Source organism: Thermobia domestica, chromosome 2 (assembly GCF_964235325.1).
Source record: "Thermobia domestica chromosome 2, izTheDome1.hap1.1, whole genome shotgun sequence".
In the NCBI taxonomy this organism is placed as follows: domain Eukaryota; kingdom Metazoa; phylum Arthropoda; class Insecta; order Zygentoma; family Lepismatidae; genus Thermobia; species Thermobia domestica.
Genome location: NC_137455.1, coordinates 108,775,841 through 108,799,926, shown reverse-complemented (window position 1 = coordinate 108,799,926; position 24,086 = coordinate 108,775,841). Strand labels below are relative to the sequence as shown.

Sequence of the window (24,086 nt, the reverse complement as noted above, 5' to 3'; positions counted from 1 at the left end):
TCCAGCATAACTCCGTTGCTGCACAATAACACCAAGGCGAAACAAACTTATTTCTGTCCATATATAATATAAATACACAGAGCACATTATTTAAACCATAAAAAGCTCGCGTAAACCCAGAAACAGGTTTTCTTGTTATTTAAAAAAAAAAAAAAAAATGGTTTTCGCCAACCCTGCTTCTTCGCCTATAGAAAGACAAGTTTATGAATCCTACTAAATCAGGACCAAGGACCCAAAATTAAATCTGGATAAAGGTGTTATAGACAATTAATGAGATTATATCATAAATTAATATAAACAAGAAAATCCCACACTTTCCAATATTTCCGTAACTGTCAAATTAGTGAAATGCTCAACATTTATTTAGTTCAATGTCAATGGAAATGCAAACAGAAGCCACAGTGGCTCAGTGATATATGCTCAACTCTGGTTCATTGGGTCCCTGGTTCGATCCCAACTTGCACCAAATAAACTTTGTGATGGACAAACACCGTGTGTATGGGTTTTCTTGGGATTCTCCCGTTTCCTCCCACTGTCTTCATTCCATCGTATCATCCACCTTATCAACACCGTTTTGCTTAGCCTCAGTGTAAAATCTGGCATGTAAACTAAAATTAAAAGTATGTAGTTATTTTTGGTATGCAAAGATAATAGTCGTCTTATATTCAGTGTATAAAGGTTTATAATTAAGTTATCCCACTTCAAAAGTGGCCAGGTTTACAAAGGTATTAATTTTGACTTTAAGTGGCGAAGATATTTTCTTCAAGAAATAATTCCAGAGTCAATGTTGACAACAATAAAGTCAATGAATATTTTCAGCTTTTTTCAAGCGTCAAAAATCCCGACTTTTAATAGAAAATAATAAGTTGAAATGCATATTTTAACGTATTTATTCCATTGTTTATCAGCACAGGTAATGAAATTATAAGAAAACTGAAAAAGAAAACACTGTTTAGTAATTACATCATTAGGTAGCACTTCTAAGGCTTTTTTCACATTGATGCGGCGATTTGCCGCCGTTGTTCGCGGCAGTTTCCCGGGTGAGAAGTGTACCCTTTCACATTACCCGGCGTTTTGCCGTGGATATGCGAGTAGGGTTGCTGTGCAACTGAAGAAACAAAACCTTGTGACTCTTGTGGTGGTTGCAATGGACAGACGCAAAAAGTGTCTTCTACTCGCCTTGTTAAGACAGACAGAAAAAAAAGTCAGACACACATATGGGTTCACCTTATTTTAGAGGAGTGGTATCTTGAAGGAGGTTTTTCTATACTGTTTCCACAATTGATAGACTTAAGCAAAATATCGGCCAGGTTCTGGATATTTAATATACCATCCCGGTATTCACCTGTTGTGACTGGGAATACCAGGATAAGTCGTTTCAAGATAGTCGATGGTTGAGATTTATCCCAGAATTCCAAGTCAACACTCAACCACTGAGCCCAAGGCTGATCTGTAGACATTCTTATTCTTATTATTATAGTATTTCGGGTTTATTCTTTTGTTTTTAGTGTTCCGACTATTGACTCATGTCTTTTTAAAGCAGTGCTCTAGTCCCTGAATTCAAAGGACTATTCAAGAAATTACAACCATAGAAGAGTTAAAGATAATTATAAAATATATAAAATACGGTATATTTATCAAATATCACATCATGAATTCTCTCTTGCTTTGCGAAAATACATTAAGGTATTATTACTAAATATGCAATATTGCTGAAATATTTGATAGTGTATATTTCAATTTTGGGGCATTACAAATTTATAGAATTTACAAGCTCATTTGTCCAGTGCCGCCCGGACGTTTATTTCTCCCAATTTTCTATTACACAGAAAAAATAATTTATATTGATTTGGACTCTTTTTAATCAACGATCTACGGATTCGACACTTCGGTAGTATCGGTCATTTTCGATTATTTTTACATGTCATCTTTTCTCATATATTGTAAGTAACACGACGATTTGCCGCGCCGGATTTTAGCAGGGAGATCCAGCTATTTTTGCTCGCCGTGTAGGTGGACGGCGACCGCCGCACATATGTGAAGAGCTCCATCGCTTGCAATGTCTTTCTACTCTGTCCGGTAATTCGCCGTTCACGGCAGTTTGCCGAATAATGAGAAAGGGCTCTGAGAAAGAACGAGGAAATAAGTATGAGATGATTTAGTCTATAGTTGTGTGATATAAAAAATCTGCAACCCAAACAGTTGAGAAGGTTCAGTAATTAGACACAGGAGTATTCGCAGTGTGTAACTGTTATTCTGAATAAGTATCTTTTCTTGATTTTCTTTCTTTTCCAACTATGACAAATATACAGGGTGTCCGAGAAGTCCTTCTCTGATTACAGAAATTGATAACTCAGGCTAGAAATAAGATAGAAATATGAAACTGGTGTTGAATTGTTTACAAACTATAAAAGTTTTTGTCTGTGTCATTGGGGTTTGGACGTCCGTGCCTATCTCGATAGGACATTTCCTGGGCGATGGATTGGTCGTGATGGACCAACAGCTTGGCCTCCACGCTCTCCTGACATAACCCCATTAGACTTCTTTTTATGGGGTTATGTCAAGGATGAGGTCTACCGAACACGTGTACCAGATCTTGAAACCCTGCAGCAACGAATAACCACAGTCGTTGCATCGATCCCTCCAGTGATGTTGGCTAATGTGTGGATGGAAATTGAATATCGCCTAGATGTGCTACGTGCTACCAAGGGTGCTCATGTGGAAGTGTACTGATGTGACCAAAACTTTTATAGTTTGTAAACAATTCAACACCAGTTTCATATTTCTATCTTATTTCTAGCCTGAGTTATCAATTTCTGTAATCAGGGAAGGACTTCTCGGACACCCTGTAAATTAATACCTCTGAGATTCAGCTTGGAATATTATCATTTTCATTTCCTATTTTTCATATTGTGAAAAATATAAACAATATTATTCAACTACTCACCTGTAGTTCAGTCTTCTCTCCAACTTTGAAAGTACAATCACTAAACTGAGAACTTTTGTATAAATATTTGATTCTATCCGAAACAGTAGGCATATTTACTTGCCAATCAACTTCGACTGACATGCTCTTTGGTCACCTGGAACCAATAAATAAAAATGTCAAGACATTACAAATTTCATTAGTCAAATGCATATTACAAGATTTTATAGGCAATTTTAATGCAGTGACGGGAAAACCAGCAATAAAACACATACCCCTTTTCTTCAACTTTAGAGCTTTTCCATTTTAAAGGCATTCTTAAATTCTGATGGAAGGCATAGTTTTTACAGGAAAAACAAATTAGGCATTGCATTATTATATATTCAGTATAAAAATACTTAATCAACTTAATAGAAATATCTTTTAAAAAGTGACACTTACAACATTGACCATATTTCACCCTCACAACAGCTCTAGTGAGACATACAATGAAGTCATAGAGGTTGTGAATGGTAACAAGCGTAATATTAACCAATTTGTGTGCAGTGCATTATTTAGTTCTATGAGAGACGATGGTGGCGGAAATGAGCCGGATTTGTCTCCAAAACGGATCATAGATGTTCAATTATGTTCAGGTTCGGGGATCGGATGGCAAAGGTAAGCTGCTCAATTTCATCTCCACGTTCCCTCAAACCATTCTGCAACAGCTCTAGTTACGAAAATGGGTGCATTATCATCCTGAAATATGGCGTCACTGCCCGAAAATATCTGGATCATAGGATGCACATGGCTCCCTATAATGGGGACATCACGGACAGTAACGTGCCCAATAAGCGTTAGCACAGGATCAACTGAAAACTAGGCTATTGCAACCCACACCATCACAGAGCCGTTGCTACACATAAATATAGCAAGTGATTTGGAATAAGGTGAACGATGGCTTATCCGACCTTATGACGTTTCCACTCATTAGCGGCCCATGTGGCATGTTCGTGGCACCATTGGCGTCGTGCTAAAGCGTTGTTGTCCCTTATCAGTGGTTTCATCCCTGCAACTTGATCCCTATGTTGATGTAATGTGACCTGTGGCCGACTGTAACTATCGACACAGTGTAGGATATGATGTTTAAGTTCTTCCTTCACTTGCCCCGCAATCGCACGACAGTTCTGAGTGATAATTCGCTTTAATGCTTGGCGGGACCTTTACTACGAGATTATTCTTATCACTGTGTTCCTCTCCACAGATGTTTTTGTCGTGAGTTTTACAAGCCATCTGTTATCTGAGTCATCTATCTTCGGACACTGTTCCTCGCGACACAGGCAAAACACACGCATGCCCCTCGTCACGTTTGCACCACATAACTGAGCTCCAAGTTCTCTTTGGAAATCAGAGAGAACGCCCATTTTACTCTATCACTGTCTGCACAGCTCACTGCACACTACCGATGTACTGCTCCTCACATAGTACTGAGTTTGGCCTAACACACTACCAACCCGGAACTGCAGTTGCTGTTTGACCGCTGCCAACTCAAATATTGACCATTTAATGTATAAGATGTTTCCGTTAAGTTGATTAATATGTCTTACATACTAATTACTGAACTTAATTTTAAATATTTTACTCAACACAAAGAATTCAAGCTATTCAAGAAGAGAAAAACAATTGATGCTGCCAACACTGCACAATCTATTTCTTCAATTTAAATTTCTCAACCGATTTGTAAAAACCATTCCGTTACATATCCATTAATCAAGATCGTAATTTGTGGGGGGCAGTTCACAGGCAGTTGCCCCTACAGGGAAGCTTCCCGCCGTTCGAAGGGGGCCCATTTTAAGACAAAATTTTCTTATTCCATATACAATACAACACGAAATCATAAATGAAGCATCAAACAGGTTCACTATTTACATAAACAAAACAACACACAAAAGGTAAATAAAACAAAAACGAGTTGCGGCTCATTTCAATAAAAAATGTATTAGGGGCCCTAGAAATAATATTTATTCGTATGGCTTTTAGATTTGTCAATATTGTTCCCTTAATTAATATGTCATGTATGGAACGGTCCCAGGGGAGTAACTAACGCTCCGCAGACCTTGCCATGCGAAAGAGCCCACAGGCTCCGAGGAGTCCAAGAATTAGGAAAAGCTTTTTCTAGGGGTTCAAATACGCATATTAATGCTTGTCTCCCCCCCCCCCCCTTCCTTCCACAAAAAAAAAAAAATCTAAATTACGGCGCTGCCATTAATATACTAACATATAAACTTATTAAGAGTATAATTTGAAACAAATCCACAACACAGTAACAGTGAAAAGTTAACTAGCTCTATTTCTCATATATTTATAACATTAGGACTAATTAACTTCTAAAATACGGACAAGATAATATTTTCATTTAAAAAATTCAAGTATGCATTCGATTTTTATCGTTTTTAAAGGAAATGAGTAATATACTGGACCATTCATTTTCAGCACCAAGACTCATACTTACTCGGGAATCGAACATTGGTATCCCACGCTGAAAAAGCATTTGCTAACCATATTTCCATGAAACAGCTCCAGTCCTCCACGCTGGTCCAGTGGCTAGCGCGTGCGCCTTTTGTGCCCATTGACCCAGGTTCAGTGTCCTATGCGCAAGCGAGTCAAGATCGCTTCATCTAAGTATCTAGTTCTTGATAACGTTTTCCAATTGTCCAAAAGAGGTTTTACTAAATGAATCTTATTTTTGTTAGCCTGGTTTCAACTCGTTTACCACTGAGAGCGCATCTGTTGGACAAAATAGTTAGGGATATCCGAAAATAGGAGAGTGCTCCAGAGCAACATCTGTCAATTCGGTGTTCTTTGCTGCTATGTCGGTATGCTCGTTTCCCCAGTATGCGAAGTGTCCCGAAACCCAGCAGACAACGACGATATAGCTCTGTTGCTGTAACTGGTGGTATTTCTCAAGAATGTCTTGCACGAGAGGGTGTTTAGTAAAGACATTCTGCAACTTTATAACGCTTTGTGTCAGTGCAGATAAACAAACGGTGTAGCGAAAGCTAAAGTGCATGATCGAAAGCAAGCATAACAGCTGTTATTGCTGTAGTGAACATTGAACATATGTCATGCAAATTAAATTCGGAACTGTCCTCATTGGTGACGAACGCACAGCCTACAGAATTCTCATGTTTCGAAGTACCCCGTAAAAAAATTGAAATTAGGGTAGTATTCTAGCAACACTCCGAACTCTTACTGGAATTCCTGGTCACTTCTGTGCTTTTGGTATATGGTAACAATCGACGGTCAAGCCCTGATGGAATCAACAACCAAGGTAGAACAGCAGAAATAAGTAGCAAACAAAGAACTGGTTTCAATATAATGTTGAAGCAAAATGACTACATGTGTAGTCATTTTGCTTCACTATCATATTGAAACAAACAAACAAACAAAAAAATGCTTCATACATAATGATTATACTCTGCAGACCCAACAAGTTTCGATGAAAAACCAAATGGGTATTGATGAGATACCCATTTGGTGTCACACTAGGAAGAAATTAGAAAACATTTTATTATTTTCATTTATTTGCTAGACAGTATCATCCACAAAACTCACACCATCTAGAGTCGAGTTCATTGTCAAGTGAGAGGCTCACATCACTACCTCTCTACCACAATGTTGCAATCCAATAAGTATTTCTAAAGCTTTGATTGATATAGTATTTTTAATCGCGAGGACTCAGGTATCGGCTCCATAACCACCACGCTATCCACTTCGCTCCTTACTCTGCTACTCTTTCTGACTCTTGAGGGTCGTACTTAACTAAAATTTATCTTATGCTTGTACAATTCAGTCTATGTCATAGAATATTGAGTTGTCCAAGCATCTTCCTGAAGAGAGAAAAAAAAAAAATGTGTGGCTGCATATAGTTGGGGTTAACTCATCGGTACAATAAAGCTGAAGACGTCATGCGCTTTTTAACTCTGAATATATTTGAATTCGAGCCTGTAGGCTTGGTGTGAGAAAAATTGGTTATTCCCTCCATTGGTTATTGAGTGTACAGTAAAATTAAAGTCACATTTTATATACATATCGTAAGATACTGTATCCATTATCTCATTGAATCAGGGTTTTTCCGTACATATGAGCCAGAACTACCGTTATTTAACTTACTCTACTCTACCATAAGTTAACCTTAAAACATTGGCTTATATCAAGCTTTAGTGTGTTTGCACACGATACCGCCAGTGCTGGCGCCGGTTCCGGTAATGCCAGTGCCGGAATCAGCGTGCCTTGCACACAAGTTTGGCAATGCCAATGGAAGCCCCGGCAAAGCCCTTGCCGGAGCTGCTTTACACACGTGAACGGCATTGCCAGGTAGTTTAGGCCGTCAGAGGGAGACCGTGAATCCAACAATCAAGAAAAGATATCTCCTTGCCTTGTACTTACGATGTAGGAACAGGAAAAGTAGTGCACAAAAGCTTTGAGTTGGCTGTGTGTCATGTAGAAGGTGCTTTTTGAGAACACTATATGAGAAACTATGCGAAGACGATAAGAATTTTTTAGAATTACTATCAGATGTCTAGAATTGGAAATCATATTCTGCACCAGAATACAGAAATAAGACCCTGTATTTCACCAATTGAAATGTTTGCAGTTGAGTTGATTTTGAGTTTAACGTCCCTTTCAGCAGCGAAGGATATCTATTATTATTATTTAATATTGTTACTACAAAGCTCTAATAAACTGACTGACTACTGAAATTCTAGCCCACTTTGATGAGCTGTAGAAACTTTGTGACTTTTTTTTTTTAATTCGCTTACTCGTGGTCGGTTTAAATTAAAACAAAAGGAAAAGTTCAAATATCGAATTCTAAAGCCGGCAAGAAGGCAATATTTTCCTCCCTAATTTCGATTTTTTAATAGAAAGACCATGAGGAGTATTTTGGGTCTTCATCGATTTTTGGATTGAATATAGCCCGCTCCCCCCAGTGATTTTTAACGAATCATAGTGATTCTAACGATTCGTATTAGTTCATGATGAATCGGAATCGCATGTTATAAAGATTTAAGATGTAAATCTTGTGGTAAGGAAGCTTTAGTATAAGTAGTAGTAGTAGCGGTAGTAGTAATAGTAGTAGTAGTAGTAGTAGCAATAGTGGTAGTAGTACTAGTAGTAGGAGCGGGTTAGAAGTCCCGCAGGGGTTGGTTGGGTTCTGTTCTCTATATAAGTAGTAGTAGTGCAGAGGCGGATCCAGGACCGACTTCTGGGGGAAGAGGCGGTGGGTTGTCATACTGCTACTTTTCAGGGCTCTAAACTTCGGGATGGGTTTTATTTATATATATAAAATAAGAAAGTTTCCTCTTCTGGGGGGCATCGCTCCCTCCTGGATCCCTCCCTGTAGTAGTGATGGTAGTAGTAATAGTAGTAGTAGTAGTAGTGACTCTTCCAGTTTCGGTGACAAAGAACTGGGGGGAGCGGGCTATACACAAGCCCGATTTTTTTCCAAAATTCGTATATTTTCGAGTTCGTATTTGTTTCTCGATCGTCGTTTGCGGCCAGTTTCAGTCGCTCCTGTAGGTAAAACTAACCCTCCAATCGAAAAAGACTTCAAGAGTGATCCAGGATTCCCAGTGAATGAACCTTGATACTTTTTCCTGCATTCGATCACATTCTACTCATTAAGCTATGAAATATCTCTCCCCTTTACCTTGCCTTTAAAAAATGTAATAATATTTAAATGCATTACTAGGTTACAATAATATACAATCAAAGATAGGCAAAGAGAATAAAAAAGAAAAAAAAGTACCTAATTGAAACTGGATATCCAAATTTCCCATACTGTATTTGATGTTAGCCGTTTGGAGAGAAATAGTTACCCTTCAGATTTTCAACATTTTATTTGACGAAAATTATTTAAAAAGTCAGTACTCTTTTATGTTTTATTTAGGAAAGCAAATTAGCTACTCCAAAACAGACTTAATAAAAAAAGAACTTGTTTGTAGGACGAGACAACAATAATAAACTGTAACAGAAAAATGAAAACAGCAAACTCCAAACACATGATACGAAACACGAATACACAGCGCATTGTCACTCACTCAGTTTAGCTAAATTGCAGAAATGTATTAGATGCATACTCATAATAATAATAATAATATTAAAAAAAGCACTGCCCCTTAGAAATCCGGTGCCAGCGGTAACGCCGGCATTTTTGGAATGTCTTCCGCCACCATTCCCGTCGCCGGCAATGCTGGTACTTGTGCAAGCTAGAATTTGATTACATTGAAACCGAGGCCATCACCGGCATTACCGGTATCGTGCGCAAATGCCGGTATCGTATGCATGGCTGGTAGCCTTGTACTTAGTGATGTTATTATTTTCCACAGGTACGATAAATCTTAATTTGAATGTGAATCGTGCAGTAGATGGTCTATACTATTTTCCTCTTCAAAATATTATAAATGCATACATATTTTGAGTATTGCTACAGAGCGTCATGCCTTGAAATTGAATTTACCCGCGCAATTTATCAGCTGTTTCTTATGAATTCAAACATACACTCACGCATAAAATACAGTGCATATCATATTTAATAGATGATAATAATACTGAATAACAAATACATTATATACTTACAAGATTGTAATGTTTACCAGAAATATAACTAAACGTTTATATATGTATTTACGACTCACACATAAATACAAGCAGAAACACACTGCTAAAGCTTCTATAAACAATAATAAACCCGTTGCCGCAGGGATTGTATTTCCTCTGGTTTGCCATAGATGGTAATTGACAGTATACATATACGTGATATGCTACCATGAAGTAAGATTAGGGAAGGACTTGTTTAAATATTAAATAATAAACGTTCAAGAAAGCTTAGAATTCAATATATAAGCTTATTTTTATCTACAAAAGTATTATAAAAATGTGAACAAATGAAAAAAAAAACGTGTTATCAATAATACTATTTGCTACAATGATAAACGGACACTGACATTTCCTTTACTCTGATGAAGTCTACTCAATTATTGTTGCCAACTTCGCACAAAAAAATATAGGTAAATTTTCTCTAGGTCATAATTAATATCATGACAGGATTCTTTTCTTACCTTTCTTCCTACTGTTTTCCAAATAACGAAAAAAAAAAGTGGATTATCATAACAATTTTGGATGAATAACAGTACAACGCCTAGAAACAAAACTATAGGCCAAAAAATAATCAGTGATTTATTTTTCGAGACAGTGCTACTAAGAGTAATTGCGTGCTCTCTATGCTCAATGATTACAGTTGCTATGTTTATCAAAAACGTGTCCTTTTGTTATAATATAAGGTTTACATGAGATAGTAGCCTAAGTTTCTAAGCTCCTGCCGGGAATCAAAAAGTCTCAGTCTCCGATCAGGAGGAGCGATCATAATTTAACCATGAGAAAGTTTTAATTACTCTTTTGTTTCATATAACATGTTCTACTTCGTAATTATACCTTCATCCATCTAATTTTTAATTCTTGTATCTTCGTTACATCTAGTCATCATGGAGAGGAGGAATGATGAAAATCCTAGACAAATAACGCGTCTGTTCAGTCTTGGCTTTGACTAAGTTGGCTCGAAAGAAACACTGGTCCAGCGTTGCCACAGTCCTAGCTCTGAAGTGGACTGAAAAATAGTACCAAATTGAAACAAAAAGGGCCGAATTCATTATTTTATACCAGTGTGCAGTTGCGTATTTAGGGGGTGGCTTCCGGGCTTAAGCCCCCCCCGAAATCTTACTTAGTATAGTAAAGTAAATGAAATATCTTGCAGAATTTTCACATTTCCAGGCAAAGCCCCCCCGAAAGTTAGCAAAGCCCCTCCCGAAACAAAATCGTAAATACGACACTGCCAGTGTGATATATGGCTCTATAACACGAAACTAAAAGAGGTAAAATTCTAGAATACCCCCCCCCCCTCTTCCAAGAGTCTAAATCAAGAAAGTGCTCTTTTTAAAAATTACTTTGTATAAACATCCAAATAGAAGGACCCCGAACAAACTTTGTGTAGAATCTTCGCAACGACCCATAAATTATACTTACTAGAACACCTCTGGTCTTCTTCAGAATATTCAACACTTGATTCAACGCGTATGTGCTTCTTTTTCTTTTTCTTTTTTTTTAATATTTCAAGCTGAAATTTTTCGTCTCCTTCATGCGCGGCATGGATGCGCCCATGTAGCGTTGTTTCCCAGTGTAGTTTGAGTTACGAATATTCAAAACAAAGTTCGTAGCGTTATGCGGTACAACGTCACTGAATGAATGTTCAACAGCATTTTTTAGAGTCCAACACACAGTATGAGTAAAGTGAAATGTAGGAAAAGTCTTACTGACACTTTTGAAAATGTGACATGTATTTCTTAAATGGTGCTGAATCGGGTAGAATTGTACCAACTTTTTCACAAAAGGGGCTGAAAATGCCAGCGTGGTACCAACGGGCCGATGAATGACAAAAAGGGCTGAATTTGGTACAATTGTACCAAGTGTGGCAACACTGCACTGGTCCTACTTATCGGTGGACTCCCAGGAAATTCTCCCCGCAGAGCTACAAAATTCCGTCTGGGGCAGTGATGATTACAGAAGATTTTCCCCGGCGGCAATTTCAATACACAGCAGGTAAAAGTAGTACTGTAAAAATTCGAATAATCTTTTCTAATCACCATCGAAAATTTTCCACGGGAGTAATTTCGCACCTCCGGAGGAAAAAATCCCCCAGGCCACCCTCTAAAATAATCACTACTATCAGGCACATCTCCATATATCAACATTGGTTATAACTACATTTTCGCAGTTTACTTTCACTTCGTGTGTGTCCGCCTCCTCTCTCCCCGGAGGAAATCTTCTGAAATGATCACTGGGTATATGTATCTATATTTCTGAAATAAACATTTAATCTAACCTTTAATTCAACGTCCCATAGGCGTGCTTTTTAGGTTAAAGAAGACGGATGTAAATGAACGATTATATCGAAGAACTGCTGTAATGGAAATGTGAAAAGACATGAGAGAGTCCCAAGAATATGATGTTATCGGCTACGATCTCACATGACCTGAGATCGGACAGAGACCCCTCGCACCTGACCGTGTCCAAGGGTTTTCTCGAAGTTTTCCCCTTCTCTCCAACTAGTTTTGTTTCACCAATTCTTTTGTTATCATTCGCTTGTTTATTTATTGTCCATTTCCTTTAGCCTGCAGAAAGGGGCGTCATTTAGGGGTCAGGAGGAGGCAATTGCCCCCCCCCCAAGAGTTTGAGGAATGCATATACTTTAATAGATTGCCTACTAATATACTAGTACAAAACGTGAAAGTCTTATGTCGGTGGTGCTCTTGCCCCCCCCCCAAAGCGAAGTCTGAAATGGCACCCCTGCCTGCAGATCTCATTTTATTTTTGTATAGTGTACGTCTATATTTCTTAACCCTTTCGGGCCCAGGAAATTTTTGCCGTTTTCCTACATTTTCAGTTAGTAACTTACTGCTCAAAAATTATTTATCCGATTGATATGGTTAAAGCCTTGTTTTTTAGAAGAGGGATGTGGCTATTTTCTGCTGTTAGTTTCATTGCAGTGTTGCCAAAGGGAGGGAAATGTAAGGGTGAAAATTTACCAAAAAAATCCCTAATCGAATAAATGAAATGAAATCTTCCAGTTTTACGTCCCACGTTTATGCCGGTTAGGCTAAAGGAGACGGTGATGATGATTAATGAATGAAATGGTGGAATGAAGAAAGTGGGAGGAAACGGGAGAACCCGAGAAAACTCATGCACACGGTGTTTGTCCACCACAAAGTTCACTTGGCGGGGGCTGGGATCGAACCCGGGACCCCAAGCACCAGATGTGAACGCTCTACCACTGAGCAACCGTGGCCCCATCTCTAATCGAATTTTAAGATTTTTTTCTTGGCACCACTGATGCTACATGAGTCCAAGTTACGTAAACAATTCTTTGATGTGTTGACAAGGTACAGTGAAAATCTGAAATCGCTGGCTGGCATTCAAAGAGAGAAAGAAAAATTCTCTGTCATCATATACATGAAATTTTGAGACTTTTTACGCCTCAGAAGCAAAAATCAACAGATATGCAGGGGCTACAGCTTCCCTAATTATTCTATTGAAACTTTCTATGATGCATTCTGTAGGCCAAAGAGAAGGGCTTTCAGATAGTGGTATGTTTGTTCTAATGTAGCCGGCAAGAGGGAAATAATAAAGGGGGAAAGGGAAATTTCTCGAATTTATCACCTAAAATCGGGAATTAATTTTTGTTGGTTGGAAACACTGCCACCAGACAGACGCAAACTATCTGAAAATAAACCTTGGTACCCCATTAGTATCATGGCGATATCTCACAAAGTAAGCATGAATTAATATATATATATATATATATATATATATATATATATATATATATATATATATATATATATATATATATCATTCTACCTCAGACATTCACCAATTTACATTTTCTTACCATTTGCTGATCATGGTTTATTAGAAACGTCAACTGTACTTCCTCTAATTACTTCCTCTAATTACTAAATTCCTATTAAAACTTTTTATGGTGCGTAGTCTAGGCTAAGGACAAGGCTTTCAGACAGTGGTACGTTTGTTCAAATGTAACCAACAAGAGGGAAATAATAGAGACAATAAAGGAAATTTCCCACAATTTCCCCTAAAAGCGGGAATTTTCTGTAGTTGGCAACACTGCTACCAGACAGACGCAAACTATATAGCTACGGATGTATTGGTATGGATTTATAAGCAAAAAATTCGAAAATTTTGAATTTTTGCCTAAATTTAGGGAAATTTTAATTTTCCTAGTTGTCAACACCGCGCGCGGGCCGGTCCAATTGATGTCAATAATTAGGTATCCATACGAGATATCTACCTAACAAGTCTTAAGGAGATCTCTCTACAACGAAGGAAGCTACAGGGAAAAAGGAAAAAAAATTCGAAAAATCTCGAATTTTTGAATTTGGGCTGAAATTTGAAAAGGAAATTCGACACTCAAGAGAAAAAGAAACTAATATGATGAACTGTGGTCCAACCATATTTGGCCAAAAAAGATAATTATCCCGATATCTTAATTAGTATCCACACAGGAGCGGATGAAAAAAGTGACACACCCTGTGTGCCACTTTGCCCACTTAGGTCTGAAATTGTTAGAATGATCATGAGGGTGTACAATTAATACCTAAGGCACATGAGTAGACACTGTTTGTATTAACGACATCAAGCCGCAATCCAAGCTGCAAATAAAGACATGTGAGAAGAGAAGTATGCCATACTTAAAAAAAAGAAAGAAAGAAAGAAAGAAAATTCCTTGAGCAAGTGGCTAATGCATACGGTTCCGAATTCAATCTCTGCTGGGGTACAAAGCCGCCAATAAAAATTAGGGATGGACAAAACTGGTGTTTATACAAACAGAAAGGGAGGAGAAGCAGAAACTGATTTTTTAAAAAAGAAAAAAAACAACGAAAAATCGACATTTCGATTTTCTTCAAAACAAGTTCGGTTTTCCCAAAAAAAGTTATTTTGATAGAAAATGAACCGGTTTTTGATAGAAAACCGAAACCAGTTTTACAGAAAACTGGACCAGTTTTTGATGAAAAACCGAATCTAATTTGAAAAAAAAACGGTTTTTGAAAGTTTTTAAAAACTGGTTGAACGGAAAACCTGTTTCTGTGCTCACTACTAATAAGTATCGCAGTATTTGTTCAGATTACATTTTAAGCAGTTGGTCTGTCTAATATATTCTCAAATATTAAAGGGACATTAAATTTCAATAAAAATCAATTGATTTTCGGGCTATACACGTAGATAAGACACATGCACACGCATTGATTCAAGTTTAAAACGTCTCTTTCCATAAATCGAGACTATAACTGTTATAAAACGGTATCTCAACCGATTCTCCTAGATCAGTTATTGAAGTAGTCTTCCTCTCCACTTCTAGATCTAGTACTTACATAAACTTTTCTTTTCTTTTATTTAAATTTAGTATAAGGTAACTGCAGGTATATACGCCAGTACAGCTAAATACGCCAAGTGTTCAGTGCTGGGACGTTTCCGACGAAATCCACTAAAATGCATCTCCAATATGTGCAGTAGAATAGTTTCCAATCTTCGCCTTCCCCTTTTTAATCCTTAGGATAGGTATACAGGTATATACGGGCTTACGATAGTTTTTATATGGTTAGAGGGACTTTTTTACCTGTTTGTGGACCGATAATGACGTAATTTTACCCATAATTCACCTGATTTTTCATTAAACAAACACAATTCATTTTTTATTTTCCCTGTTCATTTTTTATTAGTCCACAGAAACCCCTATTCATTTTTTATTAGTCCACAGAAAGCCCTGCTCATTTTTTATTAGGCATTAGAAATCCCTATTCATTTTTTTATCAGCCCACAAAAGCCCTGTTCATTTTTTATCAGTCCGCAGAAAGCCCTGTTCATTTTTTAACAGTGCTCTGAAGCACTGTTTGTTTTTTTTATTTACCTTATGACGCGTGTAAGATGGTTCCGTTGGCGCCCGTACTGTCTGGTTATGTTTTGACTTCCCTTTATACTTTCCCCGCCCGTTCACTTTGTATATTACCGACTGCCGCGTTGTATTGAACGTTAGTTTTTCGCTGGCGCCATTATTGTCGCGAGTTTCAGCCCCGCCCGCTTTGTATATTTGCCGCCCGCCCGACAGCCGTGGACGCTAATGGTATTTTGGCACATTTTGTATATTTATACAATATTTTAACTTAAGTAGGAAGACAAGTTACCTTTGATATCACCACTGATGTTTTTGACGTAGCACTCCGATGACACATGAACCGCACAGATCGTGGTCTTATGATTCCGGAGTTTTTTTTTTTAATTTTTAATTATTTGTAGAATGAACTTGATTTTTCCGAACAACTTAGAATTATTTATTGTTACAATAACATTTTCATATATTATAATTATTTAGGAACAAATAGTTGATCTATTTAAGTACGTGGAATTATAAATACTGGAAATTACAGTATAAAAATATTTGATATTTTTTACGGTACAGCGGTAACAACGGTTTACGATACGTTGGTGAAAGAAAATTAAAGACAAACCAGCTATGCATCTTTCTTTGTGTGTTAATACTTTCAAAGATAAATTCTCTTTGCGTATAAGGAGCTGGCGACATCATGTGGCAGATATTTGTACTACAATGAGTCGGAGAATGAGAGAAGATATATGACCTGTTTGGAATGAACCCTTAGCAATAGGTTTTGGTGTGATTGAAGCGGGATATTCGTTGTTATTGGAAAATTGGAACTCAGCCTTGAAAGCATGTGGAACATATTTATTTTTAAAATGTCATTTACCTCTAATTGAAATACAGCTTGTTGAAATATTATTTTTGATGCTTGTGTCTATTTTGATGTACACAAGAACTATAAAATATTTTTGAAATGAGGGCTGTTGACGAATTATAAATGTAGACAATATCTGATTAATAGCCACAAATGTTGAAATAAATACATGCTTTGATTTCTAGTGCTATTTTCTGAACCTCTATGGGACTTTCTCCTATAGATGATATTATCTGCAGTGATGGGACAATGACTGATATTATCTAAAGAACCACTTTATGGCGACTCTTTAGATATTTTAAGATTTACTTATGTGAAGATATTTATGTCTGTAAGACGCCTCTAATTGTGTAGCAATAGACGATTTGAAAGGAATGGCCACTAAAGGTTACTTTGATGGAATGCTAGTTAAGGAAAGAAAGTGCTATGTATACTGGCGTCGTTATTTACAGAGGTTATTGCCATGTAATCAGTAAACGGTTTCCACAATTTTCTCTTTTAAGTGCAATCTTATTTTGGAATAACATGCTGGCTAGAAATAAAATAAATAAATTGGTTAACTGTTTGCTTAACCCAAAACTAGGACATGGTAGGAGACTGACCCCTCATTTATTATATCTGATGAAAACGCATGAGGAAATCAGATTTTATCTATTTTTTTTTAAATAAGCATACCGGTAGAAAGCTGAAAGATATTTGTAACTAATCATAGATAGGAGAAGGGAGGGCAGGTAAATGAACTTATGCTTTGACGGAATTGAGGTGGCTTTATAAATACATGACCGACCATAGCCGTTTTATTATACGACGAGTACTGCGCTTGGTATAGAGAAGATTTATTGTGTGGTCGTATTAGAATTTATTGGTGTACTAGTTTGGTGTTTGATTTCTGCAGATAGGTGTATTGACATTGAAGATTGTTTCAGCGCTTATGCAGAATTAAGGTAAGAAAACTTTAGCTAATTTTATACATAGAAAATATAGAATTAAATATTGCAAAGATTGATTGATTCATGAAATTGATATTTCGTTTTAAACTTTGTTTTATTAAAAGAGATTTGTTTCACTATGTTGATTGTACTTAAGTTTGAGTTTATAGACCTGTTTAGCACCGATTTTTTTTTAAATGAAACGAACAAACTAATAAACAATGGAAAGCAAAGCTGAATATTACTTTGTAGGAATAAAAGAATTAATTGCCGAAGGCACATACGCTAAAAAGTTTAGCAGTAAAGAAGCTCTATTATTATTATTATTATTATTATTATTATTATTATTATTATTATTATTATTATTATTATTATTATTATTATTATTATTGAGCTGGAATTTTGCACATTTTGAGCTTAATTTCAAACTTGTTTTCCGTTTTGGAGATTTTTCTATTTTATTATTGTGCAGTACAGAATTGAATCAAAGTTGTAGGAAACATTATTTGTTGAAGTGATTTATTGGAGTTTACTAGTGTGAAATGCGTATTTATCACGTTGGTGTTTAAGGTTTTCTAACTAGGAATCAATTTGAGATTATATATAAAGAGAGATTCCTTCGTTTTGCGAAAAAAGGATTAATTGCAAGAATATTATCTTATTTGGTTGTTTTTCAGTGCCTTTATCATCATTACGTTTGTTTTCCTTATTTTGTAATATGACCATTAAATTATGATGTCAAGTCTAGTGAATTACATTTAGGATGTTTCCTTATAGTCATCGAATACTAAGCTTTTTATTGTTGATTTTACATACCGATAGTATAAAGTATTGACTTTATATGAAATGGGGGCATTGCCAATGTTACAGGAATTGGTGCGTGACAGAATAATTAAGTTTAAAGGGTTTGAATTATAAAATTTTGTGAGTATCCAGCGAGTTGATAGCAGTAAAAATAAAGAATGTCCAGCTAGGGACAAGTCATGAGATGTAATTGTAGAATAATTTCCATTAACATCTAGATGCTTTACACCACATAATGAGAGGAGTCTACGCTTATTGACCGTAATGTTATTTCTTATATTAGCTTTGTAATTGAATTTTATTTTCCCACTTAGATCTTTTGGATTATAACTCATCGAAAATGTACTTTTTCAATTTTACGGTTATTGAGTAAAATTACGTTTAAAGTCCAAGATAATACATAGAGTTCATTTAGAACTGTGGCTATATGAAGTATAGCTTAGCGTTGCTTCCCCATTGGTGGGTTTCCCACAACTAGGACGTGTATGTTAATTGATTAGTAAGAAACAAGCTTTATTATTACTTTTAACAGCTAGGCTATAGGAGACACGGACCTATATTTTATTATTATATTCCTGAACCATAGGAAGTAACATGGGGGATCTCCACCGTGTTAAAGCCGTATATGATACTCCGAGAAAACTTTAATACTTTATAGATGTTATTTTTTTTGGACGCATATAAAATTAAATTTATGGGGAGCAGCTTAAATGAAAGTAGAAATCGCGTAGAGCGAAATAACAGTTTTTAATTTATTGGATGTCATAGAGTGAAGCAAAGCGAATAGATTCATAACTGATGTAATAGCGTAATACAGTTAATATTGACACTTAACGACATTGGATAGAGTGTATGAACTAAGTTATTACTTTTTTAATGGGTGGCGAAACATAAGTTTAAAAGTTATGACTATTTGAGACATGAACCTCCAACGGTGTAATTATATGAGGCATATATTATTGAATTAGTAGCGCCGCTTTGTTTGGTTTGAGATTCTAAAGACTGTTAGTAATTTTAAAAACGGACGGCACACACGTTTTTTTTTAAAGTTTTGGAGAACAAATTTAAAGAATTCTCTCACTTTGTTTACTGCATTATAATGTTTTAAGTCACTTGAGGAAAAACTAACACTTATAATGATTTGAGGAATAATTCCGACTTTTGCAATTATAGTTGCTAAGTTATGAAGGAAATGGTGGTTATTTTGATCCATTAAAATAGATAGAACATCGAAAAAATCTATGGACATTGTTATAATGCCCTAACTTGCCTTTGAAGTAAGCACTCTATCACTGATTTCCCCACAATTAAAGAAATATAGGAAATATTTTGGTATGAGGACAAATTGATTAATACTAAGACTATATAAAGGAGTAGTTGTACTGATTTGGTATTTAGATTAATTACATTGTATTTTAGTTTGTAGATTACATTTTATTAAGAAATAATGATGATTACAGGGTCCGTAGACACAATTTCAGATACATCGAGTTATAGTACTCTTGAATTTTGTTTGTAGCGTACTATTTGACTTTATTGAAACTAGTATTTCCTGAAACTAAATTTGATCTGTACTCGATTGAGTTTCAATATTATTATTGGAAACATAATTTTATATCAGAATCATCAAATTAGCTATTAGTTCCGTATTTATGTAAAATAAGTTGAACAGTATACATAAATTGTGTTTTTTTAGCAGCCTTGTTTACAGTAATATTTGAATATTACCGTACCCGATTTGTTTTATATTTATTTCCGTTTGATAATACAAATGAGAAAATGTTTAGATGGACAAAAAAATTTTAAATGAAATTTTTTAATTAACAAATAGAGTCTTTAGCTTCCTTAAAATATTTGATGCCGGCGAGAAATGTTATAGCACTCCTCAATACTTGTAAGGTTGATTAGTGGGATGTTCAGGACAATACTTAGAAATACGTATAGAATTGGAATTGAGAATTTTAGATTTCTAGGCTACCTTGGATAATGACTTATTTGAGGACATGCCGAAACTTGTATATTTTGACATTTAAAATGCTTAGCGTACACCGGGTTTAACTATATAGGGAACGATACCAAACATATTTAATAGAAAAGTGCCTGAAATGTTATGTAGACTAGATAAGCACTTATGTACCGCTGGATTGCATACAACCAGGGATACTACCATATCTCAACTTATTCTTTGAAATTTATTATTATACTGAGATGACATATTTTAGTTTAGCGTCCCACAATTATGACTTTCGAAAAATACTCACCAATTTTCTTTCAAATGTAAGCCAAAGGCGGGGTGGGGTCCCACCACAATTTATATAAGATTTAAAATTGTTATGACCGGACATGGACACTAAGACCGGACACTAAGATTGGGGCAGAGGAAATTTTGTATGTACTTGTTAGAGGATCAGTATCTTTCAGTTTATGGTGATTATGAGAAAATGAAAAATGAAATGAAATCTTTAAGTCCCACGGTTATGCCGGTTAGGCTAAAGGAGACGGTAATGATGAGTAATGAATGAAAAAGGTGGAATGAAGAAAGTGGGAGGAAACGGGAAAACACCGAGAAAAAACCCATTTACACGATGCTGTCCACTACAAAGTTTACTTGGAGGGAGCAGGGTTTGAACCCGGGACCCCACGGGACCCCAAATGCTCTACCACTTTTAAACTTCCTGACTTATTTCCTACTTTAACCACTTTTCAAACTACTAGGCACGACAGGGACACGAACACAGAAACATCGAGGACAGTTAAAATTCCACCCTTGCTACTACAGAGGGACTCGAACCCCCAATTGGCTTTACCTCACAATTATCAGCCTAACGCCTCAGACCGCTCGGCTACACCCACCGGCTCACTGAACCATTGCGGTCCCTTATGAGAAATGATTTTTATATTGATTTGCTTTACAAAGAAAGCTGTTGAAATAGTATATAAAAAAGTGGCAGGAAACCCACGATTACGCTGATTGTTTACTACAATTTATACAAAACACTTGTTTTTGTCATGAGAACGCTACAGGATTTGTTGAACCAAGAATTCATAGCACTGCCCCCAACAATTTTACTATTGAGTATGGCATACATTCGAGTTAAATGGACGCAATTTTAACTATAAGTAGGATACGCATTTAATTAGAAGATTTCAATATAATCAGAGGCGAAAGAACTGTACGCTGTTAATATTCGTGAAAGTATGAGGAGTAGTCAATATGAATAATAGAAGCAGAAACACTTGTTTCAATTCAATGTGAATACTATTGTTCAAGACACTGACACATGCGAAACTAAGAAAAAAACCGGTTCATTATTTGTTCAACTTATATTTGCAGATAGGACCAAGTTATTGATATTGTTAGAAAATATAGCTGATACATTGTAAAGACTCATTTTCATGCTAACAATAATAATGATTAAATTTAGGCATCCCTTTTTCTTATAAATAGTCTCTAATTTAGTTCAAAGTAGAATGCTTACCCTGGAACCCTACATTAGATAAATGCTTACCCAATGAGAGTCTACGTATATGGAAACTTAATGTATATGTAACAGAAAGTATCTAATTAAAAGTAAATCTGTATTAGTTGAGTCCGCTACATATGTATTTACCTTGGGTTCTTAAGTAACTAAGTTTGAAGTACAGATACTTTATATATGTAAAAACACATGATCGTTGAAACTACATGAACTCCTATTATTACTACAGCTATTGCTACTCCCACTACCACTACTACTACTACTACTACTATCGCTACTACCGACTACTAGTATTACAACTGTTGCCGCCACTAGTGCCATTAGTATTTTACCCGTACTATTATTGCTACTACTACCCCCTACTACTAGTACTACTATTGCTACTCCCACTACTACTATTACTACTACTACTACTACTATTAGTACTACTGCTATCGCTACTACTACTACCGACTACTAGTATTACCACTGTCACCGCCACTAGTGCCACTAGTATTCTATCAGTACTATCATTGCTACTACTACTACTACTAGTATTACCATCACTACTGCTATTAGTATTCTACCAGCACTACCACTGCTACTAGTACTACCACTACTACCCCTACTACTAGTACTACCAGATTTTTATCAGTACTACTATTATTAGTATTACTCTTACTACTACTACTATTAGTACTACCGCTACCGCTACTACTACTACAACCTTTACTACTATTACAGACTAGTATTACCACTGTTAGCCACTACTGCTATTAGTATTCTACCACTACTACTACTACTACTAGTAGTATTACCACTGCCACAATTACTACTGCTACTAATACTCTATTAGTACTACTACTGCTACTACAACTATTATCGCTACTTCCGCTACTACTACCACTACTATTACTACTACTACTACCGCTACTACTACTCCTATTGGTTGCATGTTAACTATCGAATATCGATTACTACTTGTTGCTTTGTGGTTATTTCTTTGTTCCGCTTGTAATCTAACCTTCTTTCTTCTACTACCATGTAAACTTTTCCATGTATGCCTCTTTTTTTCTTTCTTTGCCTGTATCCCCTTTTTTTCTAATCAAAGTTTCTTTTCTTTGTGTTTTTCTCTAACTATTTTTACCTATTTGTTCTATGTGGAATGCTATTAGATTTTTCTATTTCACCTTTTTGTACTATTTGTACCTATTTCTATTTTACTCTTTCCTTGATCGGCTTCTAAATTCCCCGTTTCTTTTGTTGGTTTATCTCTATTGAATATTTCTCTTTTTCTCATGTATGTCTATCTCTTTTTTATAGAATAATATGATGAAGTAGATAAAAAACTAAGTAAAATTCCTTTAACAACCCATCTCTTACAGATTAGTATCTTCTCTTGCTTGAGTTTGACTCCTTTTTATGTAACCTAAGCTATTCCAACTTATTGTGTGCTACCCTAATTTTGATGGGCTTCCAATTTTACATAAATTACGTCCTGATTTGCTTTTCTTTGGATTTTCCAACTACGTTTTAGCTAACATATTCTTGATTCTGCCCAGCCACCTCTACTTGTTATGTAATATATCTGTCCTTTGTTTTATGGTATGAATCGCTAAATATTTTCTTTCTGTTGTTGTACTACATGATTTCCTCTTTTACTTTGCTGCCGCTACTTTTATTCCTGCTGTTATTGTACTGAACTAAATTTAATTTATTGTATTTGTGCTTTGCCTCAGTCGTCAATTGCCAATGACTTATAATACTTAATAAACGCCAATACGGTCATGATCTGAATAATTTGTTTTGAATTATTTTAAACTTTTAAGATTTTGTCCGCAACTAAGCTTTAACTAACTAACTTTATGGGACCCAGAGGTTTACAGAAGCTCTCCACTGACTTCTATTCTTGCATCAATTTTTACTTTGTATTCTAATCTCTGGGAGATCCATCTTAATATTTTCCTTCCAGCTGCGCCTAGGTCTTCCTAATGGTTGTTTTGCCGACTGGTCTTCCAGTCAAGAGTTTGAAAGCGTTTTTTCATTTTAGCTACATGATTTGCTCGCCTAGACTTGAATTGACGATCATAATGTTGGGTAAAACCGTATAAATTATGTAGTTCCGCCATTCCCCATTTCCGAGGACTGAATATTCGTCTTAGGATCTTGTTATCAAATACTTTTTTAGTTTATGTTCTTCCCTCAGAGTAAGTGACAGTGCTTTGCAGTCATACAGAACAACAACTAAGCTTTAAATGTTTCCTAAACTCTAAACTTAAGCTCATGTCCTGCTTTTACTTGCTAACTAATTAGTTCGCTAGTTCTTAATGCTAAACCAGTATGATGCTTTTAACTAATGCATGCTCAAGTTTATGTTCCTATCCTGAACTAAGCTTAAGCTATTTGAAAGTTTTCTGTTTCCCTGTTTGCTATTATATGTCTGTTACCAATTCTATTATTAGATGTCTCTTAGAATTTCCAATTGTGCTCCTCTTTGTAGATGATTTTAAGAGTGGTGTACGGGTTCCTTATTGTGCTAGCATTATATATTTCTTAACTTGCTTGAGTACTATTCTATTGTGTTTAGTATTTTTTTTGCTTGGCTTCTACT

The 24,086-nt window shown here is 35.9% G+C and overlaps 1 protein-coding gene across 3 annotated transcripts in view; it reads right to left on the bottom strand.

The window, feature by feature from the left end:
- LOC145674611 (BTB/POZ domain-containing protein 6-B-like) overlaps positions 1-24,086 on the bottom strand; it is a 125,310-nt gene that overhangs the window by 32,556 nt on the left and 68,668 nt on the right. For 2 of the 3 annotated variants that reach the window (XM_081744837.1, XM_081744833.1), the window contains exon 2: positions 2,948-3,083. In XM_081744837.1, coding sequence (XP_081600963.1) covers positions 2,948-3,070 — 123 coding nt within the window. In that variant the 5' untranslated portion in view covers positions 3,071-3,083. Of the gene's footprint in view, positions 1-2,947; positions 3,084-9,544; positions 9,812-24,086 lie in introns of those variants that run through there. The other variant, XM_081744830.1, reaches the window with a different exon arrangement.